Source organism: Eubalaena glacialis, chromosome 11, assembly GCF_028564815.1.
Source record: "Eubalaena glacialis isolate mEubGla1 chromosome 11, mEubGla1.1.hap2.+ XY, whole genome shotgun sequence".
Classification (NCBI taxonomy): Eukaryota; Metazoa; Chordata; class Mammalia; order Artiodactyla; family Balaenidae; genus Eubalaena; species Eubalaena glacialis.
The window spans coordinates 12511514-12526259 of record NC_083726.1 but is presented as its reverse complement, the minus strand read 5'-3'; the positions used below and the strand labels follow the sequence as shown (position 1 = coordinate 12526259).

Below are 14746 nucleotides of genomic sequence, written 5' to 3'. Positions count from 1 at the left end.
AGCCGAGCGCCCAGCTCCTCCTTCAGCTGCTGGCGTCGCCTTGCAGGGAGAAAGGAGCCGTCCTTCGGCGCCGGGGGAGCCGCACAGCTGCGGGCAGAGGAGGAGGCCGCGGCCGAGCCGGGCAGGCACCCCCCCACCCGAGCGATCCCCTTTGGGGCGGGCGGAGCAGGTGGCATAGGCGGTCGGATAGGTTCGCCCACCCGGGACACGCACATACGCACGCACCTACAGTCACCTCCAAAGGACCCTCCAGGAGTCTCTAAGGACCCAGAGTTGCTCCTTTTGCCCTCTCCCCCAACCCCGGAGCCCCAGGCAGGTACCCCGGGATCGGACGTCCCCACGCCTCCGGGCACCTGGCTCAGCAGGAGTCCCCCGGGTCCGGGCAGGGCAGGGCCGGCGGCAGCGAGCCGGAGCCCGCCCAGCGCCCGGGCCCCGCCGAACCCGCGGAACCCACTCATGGGGCACCGGCTCCCCGTGTCCCCTCGCCCGGCCGCGCCCAGACCGGCGCCCCGAGCCGCGCAGAGGAGGAGCCCGGCGGAGTGACCCGGGAGCCGCCAAAGACTCTGGAAGGCTCGGCAGCCGGAGAGCAAGGCGGTTCCCCGCACCTCCAGGCGCTTGCAGGCATCCCTCCGAGCCGCACCAGAGGCCCGGCCCGCCATTCCCAGGTAGGAGGGAGACACCCCAACAGAACTGGGGAAGCGGGGAAGCCGGGAAGAAAGGTTTGAAGCTTGTCAGCGGAAAGCTAGGTGAAGCTTTACAGGACTAGGGAAAGTTAAACTGATTGAGCGCCTATTATGATCATCCGGCAACTTCACTTATCTAGAGAAAATGAAATTAGTTGAGCACCTACTATGTGTCAGGCTGGGTGCTTATTCCAGGAAAGAAAGACTTACTGCGTTTCTCCTATGTGCCAGATTTGGTGCTAGAAGCCTTCCATTTAAGAGATCTGGAGTAACAGCCAATTTGAATATAAGGAAACAGAGGCTCAGAGAGGAAGAGGCACTTCCCTACCCCAAACACAGCCCCTCCCCTTCCTAAGCCAGCTGCAGCCTGCAAACCTGGCTGAGGGTGGGGCTGGGATGGGGCCAGTTGGTGGTGGCCTTGGTGAGGACCTCCTCTGAGGAGGGAAGATTAAGGAACGCCTTCCCTGTTCAGAGTTCCGTGAGCTTTGGGGGGAGTTGGTGCAAGGAGTGAGTTTCCTGGGCGATCCCCTTCCCAAGAAGGGTTTCCTGTGATCAGCTGGCCAGAAGGCTCCCAGGTACCTCTGCGGGGCTCTCTCTCCTCCCCTTGCCCCTGGCCCTGGGAGGATGATGAAGGGTGTTGTCCAGGACCTCATGGGAGGTGGGAGGCCGGGCTGGGAAGGGGCAGCCAGCTCAGAAGCCCATATTCAGGCTTCCCCTGGCATCAGAGAGACAAGATGGGGTCCCCCAAGGCCTCTGCCTGCACTCCAGTCCCTCCCCACCTGACTGCTCCAGGCAGCCCCTTGACTGCCAAGAGGAAGTGCCACAAAGAAAGGAACCTGCTTGCTGTGTGCTAGGAGCTGTGTGGGCCTCTTGGCTTCTCACTGAGCTCTGAGCTCTGAGGGCTACTGTGGGTTTGTTTCTACCATTTGAGAGATGACCAGCCCCACTAGGCCCAGTCATTTGCCCAGGGTGGCTGGGCTGGTGACAGGCAGAGCTGGTCTGCCTGCTCTCTACCACCCTGAGCCCCCAGGACTTTGCAAAGCCCCCAGGACTCCCCTCAGTGTGGGCATGAAGGCCAGTGAATGCATGTGTGTCCAGAGACGCTGGGATGTGTGCTAATGGAGGAGGCTTGGGGTGTGTGGGAGGGAGGGAGGGAGGGCTCAGGGTACCACAAGGAGGAGGATGCGGCCAGACTCTTATCCTGCTGTTCTTGCCCCTGTGACCCCTCCATCTTCCAGGCAGGCCCTGGGAGAGGGGCTTGAGGAAGAACAATGGGGTGAACGCACAGATGCATTTGCTGGAAGCTGGCTGGACAAGGTTTGGGGGAGTACTGGGCAGGATGCCTGACCCCAACTGTCTGCAGCAAGAGAGAGAGGGAATTAGGATAGGTTTCTGGGGTCATTCCCCCCGCCTGACCCCAGCTGAGGCTTCAGTGAGTCAGACTTTGTTTTGAAAAAGATTGATTTTGGCCAAGGGGTGGGTTTTTATAGAGGTAAGAGCCCCAATTTTGGAGCCAACAGCCTGATTCTAATCCTGGCCTGGCTAGTCATCTGTGTGAACTGGGGCAAGTGACTCAGCCTCTGCGACCTCCAGTGTCCCCATTGGTCCAGTGGGTTGATGGTGGTCCCCTCTCCACGGGAGTGTTGTGAAGTCGTTGAAATAAGGCACGCAAAGCACCCAGCATGATGGAGGCCTGCCCAGCTGTGCTGACCATTCTCCCAGCATGGCCCCATCATCTCTGCTCCAGGCCCTTCTGCCTCCCTGGGATGAGTCACAGAACTTGCATTTGGGTACCTGTGCTGCTAGTGGCCCCCACTAACCACTCTCTGGGCCTCCAGGGGGGAATCTACATTCTCAAAGGGCCCTTTGAACTCCTCACTGTAGGGTCAGCCTGGCTGAGGATGGAGAGAAGGGAGCAGGCAGCAGTGGACGAGAGAAGCTGTGCCTACAGCGCTGCCCATAGTGCCTCCTCTGGGGGAGGAGAAGGGAAGAAAGATGCGGGGGTGGGAGGTGCTGTCACCTGACGGCCAGGTGTCTGGGCGTTTCACACAGCCCCACGTGGCTGGGGCCATGTGAAGACTCGCAGTCTTCTCTCAGAGAGGAAAGCCACAGATTTTTTTTTTTTTTCTCCTTCTTTGCCCTCTCCTGACCCCACGCCTCCTCCCTCTGACTTCCTCAGGCCCATTCAGTCGCCAATGTTAGCACGTCTATACCAGGAGCTCTGGGCTAGAGGCTGGGGCAGAAGATACACTGTCCCTGGGGGCTACTGGCCTCCTTCCCTCTCTGTGTAGACAGAGGTGACCACCAAGATCCAAGATCCCTGCAGAGGGACTTGTGGAGGGGGCCATCCTGGTGTGGGACCTCTTTCCCCAGCAGCCCGCCTCCGTTGAAGGTGCACGCAGCCTGGCTCTCCCAGCCCAGGAGGAGACTGAAAAAAGTTCAGTGCTGTTGGCTTGCAGCCCTGTCTCCCCTGCTGCCCACCCAGGGGTGTGCTCAGGGCACTGAGACCCTCCTCATTGCAGCCCCCCGGGCCAGCTAGACAGGGTGTGGGTGGAGGGCGAAGGCCCCAGAAGGAGGCTTTGAATGAGCTCCAAAGGTAGAGCCATTTGCTTCATTCATTCACAGATCATTTACTGAGCACCTGCTGTGTACATGGCACTGAAATCCTGTGGGATAAATTTGAAGTTGGCTTCAGGCATGAATTGCACAGGGGATGTAGAGGTCGTAGGCTTGGAGTCACCATCCTGGCTTCCTTATTAACTAAATGGGCCAGTCATGTAGACTTTTAAGCATCAGGTCCTTATTTGTGAAACAGGGAAGGGAATACATACTTCATAGGGAGGTGGTGAGGGTACTCCATGGCAGGGGGTCAGACTGCCTGGGGTCGAATCCCTCCTTGGCTGGTTACTGACTGTGTAACCATGAGCAAGGTACTAAACTTCTCTGTGCTTCAGTTTCCTCATCTGTAAATTGGGGTAACCATCTACCTTCCGGGGCTCCTGAGGGATGAAGCAGGTTAGTACACGTTCAGCACTTAGAGCGCTCTGCATATATTAACTGCGAAATAAACGTCAGCTGTTATTATTGTTCTATACTTAGCACAGTGCTTGGCACACTGCAGGGCTTGGTTACTGGTGATTGTTGTCATGGCTCCAGGCCTGGGTCAGCGGTGGGCTGAGCCGGCTTATTGTGTGCATCCCTTTGCAATTCATTCATTGAGATCACCTTGGTAGCCTGGCATCGGCCATGCTGGGAGTATTCATGGAAATTGACAAATGCTACCAATCAGAGCTTTCATAAAGGTCTTTTTGAGAGCCGCTTTACTGCACGGCGGTTCTCAGTCAGGCAAGGAGAACGCCCTCAACAGGTCGTGTGCCAGAAAACTCACACACAAGAGGTGTCTCCACCTGAAGTCTCTTAGCATCACGGCAGATGTAGACATTCATGATGTTGGAGAGTGCCAGGGGGTAAATGAATGAGGCTCTCCAGGCTACTGACCTGGGGCATCACGGGGTGGGGACCAGTCAGAGTTCGCACTACAGCCCTTTGTGCAGATTGAGAAAAGGTGCCTTCTCTGAGCTGATGAACTCCAAATAAGACGGCCTCCCACTTTCCCACCCAGCCGGGGGCCTTGTGCAGTGCCCCACCTGCACCACCCAGTGTGGCAGCCCGCTGAGGGCAGAGGAGATCTGTATTTCAGCAGGCCTGCACCCATTTGTAGCTCGTCTTCTCTAGATGGGTGGGCGGCTTCCTGCTGGGTTTGGCAGGAGGCAGAGGAGCCTTCAGAGAAGAGGTGGCATTTGAGCCAGACCCTGATGCGGGGAAGAGGGTGCTCTGGGGGAGGGGCTAGCACGAGCTGAGGGCTGGAGGTGGGTGCCAGCAGAGCGCAAGCTCACTAGGGGTTCCGGGGGGGATTCTGGCAGCTGCTGAGATAGGAAACGAGGGTGGCTGGACTGTGAATGGCCTTGGGTGGGCCTGATGGAGCCCCTGGAGGTTACTTATCTTTAATTGGGGTTTGGAGCTTGGATCCATTTTGGCCTCTCCCACAAGCCCAAGAGGCTCCTGTAGAAAGTTCTGATGAGAAAAGTGACTCCCGGGGAAGTTAAGCTCCTTACCCAAGAGCAGTAGCAAGTTAGTGGTAAAGCGAGGAGTCAAGCCCCAGCAGTCCCGTGCTGTATAAACAGACAAACAAACAAATAAATAAGGGGTGAATGAACGCAAGGGTGAGTGAATGAGTGAATGGGTGGATGAATGAAGGAGGAAAGAAAGAAACAAGAGAAGGACGAGCAGGCAGAACTCCAAGACCTTTAGAAAGACCCCAGTCCAGTGTTCCCATTGTACAGACAGAAAACTGAGACCAGACAGGTGGCCGGCAGGGGAGGCCAAGGCTTCCAGCAAGGGCTGCAAGGCCGGGCCTCGGGCCTCCTGACGCCAGCTCCCGGCTCTCTGCCGCAGCCCCGAGCCATGATGAAGACCTTGTCCAGTGGGAACTGCACACTCAGCGTGCCCGCCAAGAACTCGTACCGCATGGTGGTGCTGGGCGCCTCGCGGGTGGGCAAGAGCTCCATCGTCTCTCGCTTCCTCAACGGCCGCTTCGAGGACCAGTACACGCCCACCATCGAGGACTTCCACCGGAAGGTCTACAACATCCGCGGCGACATGTACCAGCTGGACATCCTGGACACGTCCGGCAACCACCCCTTCCCTGCCATGCGCAGGCTCTCCATCCTCACAGGTGGGTGCCAGGGGTGGGCACAGGTGCTTGAGTATGTGAGCGTGTGTGCTCGGTACTTTACAGTTTGCAAGGCACTTGCCTATCTGAGATGAAGCTCACGACGAGCCCCCTTAGCACTGTGAGGGTCAGAGAGGTGTTGCTGCTTCCCGAGCAAAGGATGGAGCCAGGTCCCCAGTTCCATTCTGTCTGACTCTGGGTCGATTGCTCATGGCTGCTGGCGCTGCCTTCCAGATCAGGAACTGATAGACTCTGCACTGGGGCTTTACTTCCCCAGAGAACAGAGGGGCTGCTGCCTTCCTTCTGTCGGGGTGACCCAGCAGAGCTCCAGGGCCCGGGGTCAGTCCATTGGGCTCTGATCTATTAACACTGCAGGGCTTTTCCACCTCTCAGAGAGGCAGGGGCAGGACCCAGGCAGTGATCAGCCAGAGAGGCTGGTGGGGACCTGCGGATTCTGGGAACTCGGTAATAATCACAGTAACGGCCATGGCAATAGCTAACGCTTACCAAGAGCTGTGTGCCTGGGCCTGTTTCTAGAGCTTGGCATGTATTTATTTAATCCTCACAACTAACCTAGGAGACAGGTATTTGCCTCCATTTTACAAGTGGAGAAACTGAGGCCCAGAGAGGTTGAGTTACTCCAGGTGATAACACAGCTGGTAAATGACAGTCTGGCTCTCATGCTTTACCACTGGGCTATCCTATAGCCTCTTGGCCCGGCTGGGAGTGGTGGGGAGGGAGGAGATTGTGGGGGACTAAGGGGGCAGGTAGAGATGTGAGACTGGGCCATGATTTTCATCACTCAAGCAGTTTTGTGTGGTAGCTAAGAGGACAGGTCCAGAAACTGGTCTGCCTGGGTCCGAATCCTGGTTCCACTGCTTCCTGGTTTTGTCCCTCTGAGCGAGTGACTTTCTCTCTTTGTGCCTCAGTTTTCTCATCTGTAAGTTGGCATCACATTAGCACCCATTCCAAAGGTCTTTGTGAGAATTCAAATGAGTTAATATAGGAAAAGTGCTTGTTGATTGGAAGGTAAGTGCTCAAGAATTATGGGTCTTAAACCTACATTTGCAGTATGCCTGCGATGGGGTATGCAGGCCCATTTCCTAAACCCTGCACCTGCCATTGCTGGGCGGCGATGAAGGGAAGGAATGAGCAAGTAACCCCCCAGCCATCACTAAAACAACCCCACAAATCGAGATACTTCTACACCAAGAAACCCTAGCCATGCCCACCCCTCTCCCCACGGCCCGGTCAAGACTCCTCCCTGAGTGCCCTGGATAGACGGCTTCCTCTTCCGGCTGTCCTCGCTGACCATCTGACCCAGATCACACTCAGACTGTCCCACGCCACGTTTTGGAGAGGGAGTGTGTGGGCAGAAGGAGCCTGGGCTGACCTGGATTCCAGTCCTGGCTCTACCACTTGACGGCTTAGATGTGTGACCATAAGTCTGGATCTCAGTCTTCCCAGCTGCACAATGGGCATAACCTTGCTTCCTCCCAGGGTGGCTGCGAGGACTGCAGGAAATCGCGTGGGGGGCATTTCCAGGACTTGATGGAGATTGCAAGGATGTCTGCTCTCCTGGCCGTGGGGAGGGGACTGGGTGCCCACCAACAGAAATAAGGCTAACAGAGGGAGAGAGTAGATGTGGAGAGGGACCACATGCGTATTTCCAAAGTTAATTTTTAATTACACAAATAACACACAAACACACCCTCCTCTAAACATACAGATAAGGCTAAAAAGCCCCCTTGCCCCATGCCCCCAACCGCAGGCTCCTGCCCCCTCCCCCGAGGTAGCCACCCCATCAGTCTTCCAGACCCCCCATGAACACTTTGACATTCACATTTGTGTCCCCATAACAGAGAGTATTTTCGTCTCATTTTTACGTGCACATATCATTCCAAGCACATCTGCCTGCTGCCCGCTTTTTTCACTCACCAGCCCGTGCCTCATTTTCCAACCTGGTGCTGGTACACAGCAAATTCTGAAAGCCATTAATTCTGCCGCCAGCTCTCCTTCCAGCTGCCAGCCAGGCGTCTCTGAAGCTTGGCATCATAGCCTTCCATCTGAATATGTCAAGGCTGCAGAGCCCTCAGGGGCCCGGGATTAGCCTTAACGGGATGGGTTTGGCAGCCTAAGCAGAAACGGTTGCCAGGCTGGCGCTGCCTTACAAGTGCCTTTCTAAACAGTCCACACCGTCCTCCATCCCGTCCCACCCCGTCCACAGGACCAGCTTTATGAACACCCACTGTGCGCCGTGACGACATCTCCCTCTGCTCCAGAGAGCGTCATTGGCTGGAACGTGGTCTTGAATGTGGCGTGTGCTATTCTGGGGGGACAAATGGCATGCCCCGGGGGTCCAGAGGAAGGAGGCAGCAGTGCTACCAGAAGCTGGCATCACTTGATTCTCCTCTCGAGAACTTGGGCCAGCCCCAGGCACCTTTGAGCCTCGGTTTCTTATAAAACAGGGATCTTAACATCTCCGCACAGGTTCTCAAGAGTTTAAGTCAAAGTGAGTGTGAGATTGTGATCACTGTAGTGAGATGTGGAAATTGGGGTGGAGGCACCAGCCCTCTCTCACCCTCCCTGCCTCCCCTGCCACCTCCCCATCATCCCTGTTTCAAAGACCTGCGCTGAGGGATGCAGCAAGTTGTAGCAGGGGTAGCGTGGGCCTCGGAAGCTAGTGTTCACTTGTTCATCCGTGATTTATTCAAGAATCAGAGGACACCTGTGTGTGCCAGGACCAGCCAGGTGAGGACAGAATCGGGTCCACATCTCGGCCTAGCCACACCTGAGCTGTGTGATCTTGGGCTGGTTGCTCACCCTTTCTGAGCCCCAGTTGGCTCACCTATCACATGAAAGTAATGAAATCTCCCTCACAGATGTTCCGTGAGGAGTCAAGGGGGAACCCATGTGACTCTCGCAGGTGCTTGTTCTCATTATCCTTTTGAGACCCGAGATCACTGAGCACGTCACTCTCCATTCATTATCTCATCAAACCTTCAAAAGCATCCTGCATGGGACAGATGGGGAAACTGAGGTTTAGAGAGGTGGTATGACCCGCTGAAGGCCGTGTGGCCAGTGAGTGGAGGGGGCAAGAGGTAAACCTAGGCCTGCCTGATGCCAACACTCTGGGTTCCAACTATGCATCGGGGGCTATTCCAGACCCTGGGGATGTGCGCTGAACAGCAAGACCCCTGCTCTTGTGGAAACTGTATTTCTTATTGTTCTAACACAGTCCACACAAGCTCACAAATCACTCACCCTGTCTCCAGCCCTGCCGGGAAATGTAGGGCTGATTGATTGTGTTTGAACCAGGCTGTGCCACGTATTAGCTCTGTGACAAGGGATTTAACCTTCTGGGCCTCAGTCTTCAGCTCTGGAAAATGGGGGGGAATAATAGCAGTTCCCCACTAGAGTCGCTGTGAAGGTCAAGTCAGGGAGCGGGGAGGGGCGAGGGCGCGTGGTGCGGTCAGGAGGCGCCTGTGAACTCACCGCCTGGGGTTCCTCTCCCCACAGGCGACGTTTTCATCCTGGTGTTCAGTCTGGATAATCGGGAATCCTTCGACGAGGTCAAGCGCCTCCAGAAGCAGATCCTGGAGGTCAAGTCCTGCCTGAAGAACAAGACCAAGGAAGTGGCGGAGCTGCCCATGGTCATCTGCGGCAACAAGAATGACCATGGCGAGCTGTGCCGCCAGGTGCCCACCACCGAGGCCGAGCTGCTGGTGTCGGGCGACGGGAACTGTGCCTACTTCGAGGTGTCGGCCAAGAAGAACACCAACGTGGACGAGATGTTCTACGTGCTCTTCAGCATGGCCAAGCTGCCGCACGAGATGAGCCCCGCGCTGCACCGCAAGATCTCCGTGCAGTACGGGGACGCCTTCCACCCCAGGCCCTTCTGCATGCGCCGAGTCAAGGACATGGACGCCTACGGCATGGTCTCGCCCTTTGCCCGCCGCCCCAGCGTCAACAGTGACCTCAAATACATCAAGGCCAAGGTCCTCCGGGAGGGCCAGGCCCGCGAGCGGGACAAATGCACCATCCAGTGAGCAGGCGGGACGCTGGGGTGGGGCTTGGGCGGTGCCTTACGGTGGGGTGGGGCGTGGCCCCGGGTGCCTGCTGCCCGCATCCCCCGCCATGAGACCCCAACAGCAGTCACGTTCCAAGACCTTTGGCGCCACACTGGAGGACCCCAGCCTCCAGCCTCTGTGCAGTCTCCTGCCTTCAACTACTTCCCTCTGATTCCTCCCTTCCGCCGCTCCCTCTTGGTTTCAGCTTCTCCGTGGGTTGGGAGGGGAATCCCTGCAGGACAAGAGGCAAGGTTGGGTGACATCTGAACTTATGCCAGGACCCAAGTCAGAGCTTGCTTGAGGGGCCAGAGGGGCCAGGACCCCTGCATCCGATGGAGACTCCTGGAACATCCCAGATGAAAATAATACCCAGAGCCAGCTGGGAGAGGGCTCCGCTCTCCTGGTGGAAGACCCAGCTTGGTTTAGGAGGCAGCTGGGAGTCTCCTCCCACCCCATCCTGAAACGCTTACCCTCTGGCTCAGCTGGTTCTATCCCCTGCCCCCCAACTTGGCCCTCAGCTGCCCCCGACATTGAGCCAGGGGTGTCTGTGTGTTCGAAGGAGGCGTGGCTACATCGCCTGGCCCATGTCCATCTCTTGGACCGCCTTCCTCAGCCTCTTCTCCCAGGTTCCTCTCGTCTGCTGGTTGTGCTTTGTTGTTGCAGCTCTTATGTCGTGTTCCCAGTAGGAATGGAAATTGCTGTACTGTGAAAGCCTAGTGACCCCTCGTTGGCAAGGCCCCCCCAGTGTAGATCCACTGCCTCCACTGGGGACACCTTCGTCCCCCATTCCAGATGGGGTTTCTGTGGCCTGTCTGCAGCTGGACGCTGCCCTCTACCAAGCTTCACCGTTCACACTCACACAGGCGGGGCAGGCCTGTGGGGGCAGCTTCTCCTCTTGCCTCTATTTCCCAGAGCGGGTGGCTGAGACTCAGAGGGCAAAGTGACATGCCCCAGCTCCGCCTCCCGGCTAGTTCAGAACGCAGCTCCACCTGGAATCAGGCTGTCCTCTACTGTGCTGGTTCCTCAAGCATTTATTGAGTGCCTGCTGGGTGCTGGGTCCACCGTGTGCTAGGAAACAAAGAGGGTGAGCAATGCACTTTACGCCCCCAAGGCCAAGCCTCCCCGGCTCTGGCCTCTTTCCCACCCCCCCGCCTGGCCGCTGCCCACCCCTGCTGCCCTACTGCCTCTGTACACGCAGCTGTTGGCAGGCGTGGAAGAGCAGCTGGGAGCCAGAGCTGAGCCCGGGAGAGGCAGGTAGGAAGAGCTCCCAGTGGGCCTTTTCCTGGTGCCTGTGATTGGGTTGTGCTGGGTACCAGGCGTGGTGGGATTTGAACCCGCGGACCAAAGGCTCTTGTCATCAGCTCTTACAAAATACATTTTATATTTTAAACCTCCTTGAAACTATTGAAGTTCAGGGCCACAAGGAACCTTAGTGGTCATCTAGTGAATCTGAGGCCCAGAGAGGGTAAGTAACTTGCTCCAGGTCACACAGCAAGCCTATGAGTGGCAGAAGCAGGGTTAGGTCTGGCATTCAGCATGCACCATGGTGTGCCCCTCTCCTGATGCTGCCTCAGCCCCTGGGGCCTTCAGGGATTTGAGGTGTTGTCTCCCTGACCCTGTCCCTAAATCGGCCTTTGAGGGCTCCTGTAGATTCTGTGTACATTGTGCCCACGTATATCCATGTACATACACATGAACACACAGACATAAACGTGCCCTGGCCTCAGCTCTGCACACCCCCTACCCCACCTTGGCCCCTGCTGCTCAAGGCAGCCACTCTGACCCTGCTTCTGTGCCCACACCTGGCCCCAGCTTGAACCCTCTAAGCAGACCGGGTACCTTGGCCAGGGCAGGTGTGTGGCCTGGTCTCACTCAGTCACACCCCTGCTTCCCCATATCTCTGTGTACACTCTCAATTAAAGTGGGTTTGTTTCTAAGCTGTGTCCTTGACCATGTGTATTTTCTGTATTTCCAAGAAGAGGTGTGGCTCTTCCTCCAACCAAAGCTGGCCTTTCCCTCCCCAGATTGCACCTGCCTGGTGCCCTTACCCTGCGTGTCAGCACTGAGTCAGCCTTCAAGGTTAAGTACGTGGAGGGCGGCGGGGGGAGAATAAAACCCCCAAATAGGGGGGAATAAAACCCCTGGCCCTCCTGGGCCCTCTGGAGGAGTGGCCAGGTCAGACAGGAGAGGCCTCCCCGTGGACCATTAGCCCTTTGGGGTCACCATATGACCAAGTTCTGGGTGGCTTCCAGAACCACCCAGAGAACATTTGGCAAGATCTAGAAACAGTTTGGATTGTCAAAACTGGGGAGGGGGGCGGCATGCTATTAGCACCTGGTGGGTAGAGACCAGGGACGGTGCTGACCACCTCGCCATAAAGTGTTACCCCGCCCTGAATGTCAGCAATGGGCAGCCTCCTCGCTTGGACTGTCAACCCTTGAGATCAGGACACGGCCCATGTCTATGTATGGTTGATACAACATACAACTTTCTGGATGGTAAACACTGGACAAGCACAGTGTGCCCTTGTGTGAAATGAGACAGGACATGGGAGGGGAATGGCAGGTGGAGGTGGGGGGAGAAGGTCTTATCCCCATGTAAGCCCGAACATGGCGCCTTGGACCGAGGTTCTCCCTCGGCGGAGGGAAGGGAAGGGAATCAGCCACACACCTGCTGCGTGATTGACACCCCTCCTTTCGCTCCATCTTCATATCTTCCAGCCCCATAAGAAACATGCTCCTTGTGTTCACCCCTTCTTGTGGTGGGGAATTAAGCTCAGAGAGCTCAATATCTTGTCCAAGAAGGCACAGCTGGTGAAGGGGCAGGTCGGGGACTTGAAACCAGAGGCCGTCTGAGCTCCGTGTGAGTGAGGAAAGGATTTTGCATCTGGGAGATGGAGACAGGTCTGTGCTTTTGATCAGTCAGCAAATACCACTGAGCAGGGAGGTTCAGAGAGAAGGAGGACAAGGTCCCTGCCTGCCAAGGGCTCATGATCCAGAGGGAGAGACACCTGTGTGGACATTCACAAAGCAAGGTGAGCCCGGCTACAGTGGAGGAAAACCAGGTGAGCCTGGGAGAGCTCCCGACCTCTGCCTACCTGGGAGCCCAGCTTCCCTCCCATCCTTTGCCCATGCCAGCCAGAGAAGGTCAAAGTGGGAGACAAGTCACCCTGATGCTCTCCCAGTCCTGGTTTCTGTAAATGTGAGATGTGGAGGTGAACATTCCCTTCTGCATTGCAGGTCAGAACTGCACCCTAAGAAGGGCTAAACGGAGAGGTAGCTGGGCGCACCTTCCATGCAAGCCTTCCACGGTGCATCGGAGCCAGGGCACCTCTGCCACGCCCTCCATCCTCATGGGACCGTGAGCAAGTCCTGTCTTCTCCCAGGCTTCAGTTTCTTCATCTCTAAGTGGGAGGTGGGGAGGAGGACAGCTGGACCAGACAGCACACGAACAGCCCCTTACAGCCCTATGTTCTCTGCGAAAAGGAATTAATATTCCTACTACATAACCCACAACATTCTGATCGTTACTAAACAGAACACGTTTGCTCCAGCCCCGGCCCCAGCCCCACTCCGTGCATCCCACAGATTCGCCCTGGAATGGGGTTAACAAGCAGAAACCTGGGGCAGAGGAGGGAGACGCCCCTGACAAATAGCCCTGGCATGGAGGGTGGAATAATATTGTAGGAAAATTCCCCTCATGGGGAGACCATTCAGAGATAAGCCCAGGACAGCCAGCTTAATTCCCAACCTAGGAAGGGAGCGGTGGGAATCTGATTTCAGAGAATTCTGAGCTATGAACTCTAAGTACTTGTTCTGTTCCGCCTCCCTGAACCTGTCACTTATTCCAAAGAAAAACTTCAGCCTGCATCCAGGCTTGGTGGGGGCTGATGGGAGGCCAACTGGGGCTCTGCTGGGCTCGGCCTGTTCCTGCAGCCTCTTGTTGCATCCTCGAGGCAAAGCTATGAGGAAGGATTATGAATCCCCATATGACGGAACTGAGGCTCAGAGAGGTAAATGCACATGCCCCAGATTGTACAGCTGGTAAGTGGCAGAGCTGGGCTAGAATTCACCACTGATTACAAAGCATGTTTTCTCCCCAGAGCTTTCATAACTGAGCCAGCTAGGAGCTGCTCTCTGGAGGGAGAAGCCAGCAGTTTGGGGTGTGATGTCTGAACATGGTTCAGAGAACTTGGGCAAGTGTCATTCACAGGGAGTGAGATGCCCTGCCACTCATAGCCAAGGGCACAGCCACTGTAGCCGGAGGAGAACTTGACTTCTCTCTCATGAAGAAGCCCAAGGTGAGTGTGCTAGGCCAGAGTATGGCTCTGCTCCACCTGGTCATTCAGGCATCCAGGTCTCAGGCTCCTCTATCTCTAGGACCGTGTGACATCTGCAAGGTCAAAGCCACTGGCACATTCAGGTTCAGCCAGAAAGTGAAGGGAAGAGAGTGCAGACACTGCACATCTGCTGTTTTCAGGGCCCTGAACACATCCCTTCTGCTCACTTTCCACTGGCAAGACTCAGTCATGTGACCAAACCTACCTATGAGAAGGGCTGGGAAACACAGTTCCCTGCTAGGTGGCCCCGTACCCAATGGTGACTCGTGGAAGAAGAGGAGGAGTGACTGGCTGGCCAGCTAACTGTCCCCATGAAGCCACCCTCGAGCAGCAGGTCTGGACCTCAGGACTCACATTCAACCTGACTTCCAACAAGCTCCACTCAGTAGACGCGATCAGAAAGCAGCTCTGACCTCCCACTGTTTCTTTCAAGTGGCTCTGGGTTTTGCTTTCCCCGTCCCTCCATGAGAACTGGGACTGTCCCATGACTTTTCTCATCTATACCAGAGGCACTTCGGATGGCAATACAGCCTCAGTTAGAAATCTCTGGTCATGTGATGACTGACATTTCTGTCTTCATTCAAAGGAAAGACCTTCCCCCAGCTGAGTTCTGCTGTGCACAAAAAGCTAGAATTTGGGGAAGAGAAGGGTGGGCATGTTCTCTTTTTGCACTCTCCATCTTCCCTTTTAGCTAATTCCAGTTTCTCTCTCCTCCGTTCTTGGGAGGTGGGTCAGGGAGGAGGTGGGGGGAGAGGAGGTCAGTGGGACAGGGACGTTCGTACTTGCGGGGCACTGTGGTATTGCGGTAAGACTGTGTCATGCTCAGAGCTTGGGAGATGTTTAATGATGGTACTAAAATCTCAGGGGCAATTTTGTAGATTTTTCAGAAACCATCCTGCCGTCACTGGGGATCTTTCACCTG

At 56.2% G+C, this 14746-nt stretch overlaps 1 protein-coding gene across 1 annotated transcript; it reads left to right on the top strand.

The window, feature by feature from the left end:
* Positions 1-271: 271 nt before the first annotated feature.
* RASD2 (RASD family member 2) lies at positions 272-11422 on the top strand. Its single transcript, XM_061205507.1, has 3 exons — positions 272-665; positions 5139-5418; positions 8935-11422. Exons 2-3 carry the CDS (start codon positions 5148-5150, stop codon positions 9462-9464), a joined length of 801 nt encoding a protein of 266 aa, XP_061061490.1. The 5' UTR covers positions 272-665; positions 5139-5147; the 3' UTR covers positions 9465-11422.
* The last annotated feature ends 3324 nt before the right edge of the window (positions 11423-14746 follow it).

Excerpts from the sequence above, each read along its gene's own strand:
- RASD2 (XM_061205507.1), top strand. The coding sequence starts at position 5,148 with ATGATGAAGACCTTGTCCAGTGGGAACTGCACACTCAGCGTGCCCGCC. Across the intron at positions 5,419-8,934 it reads CAGGCTCTCCATCCTCACAG|GCGACGTTTTCATCCTGGTG; the intron begins GTGGGTGCCAGG and ends CTCTCCCCACAG.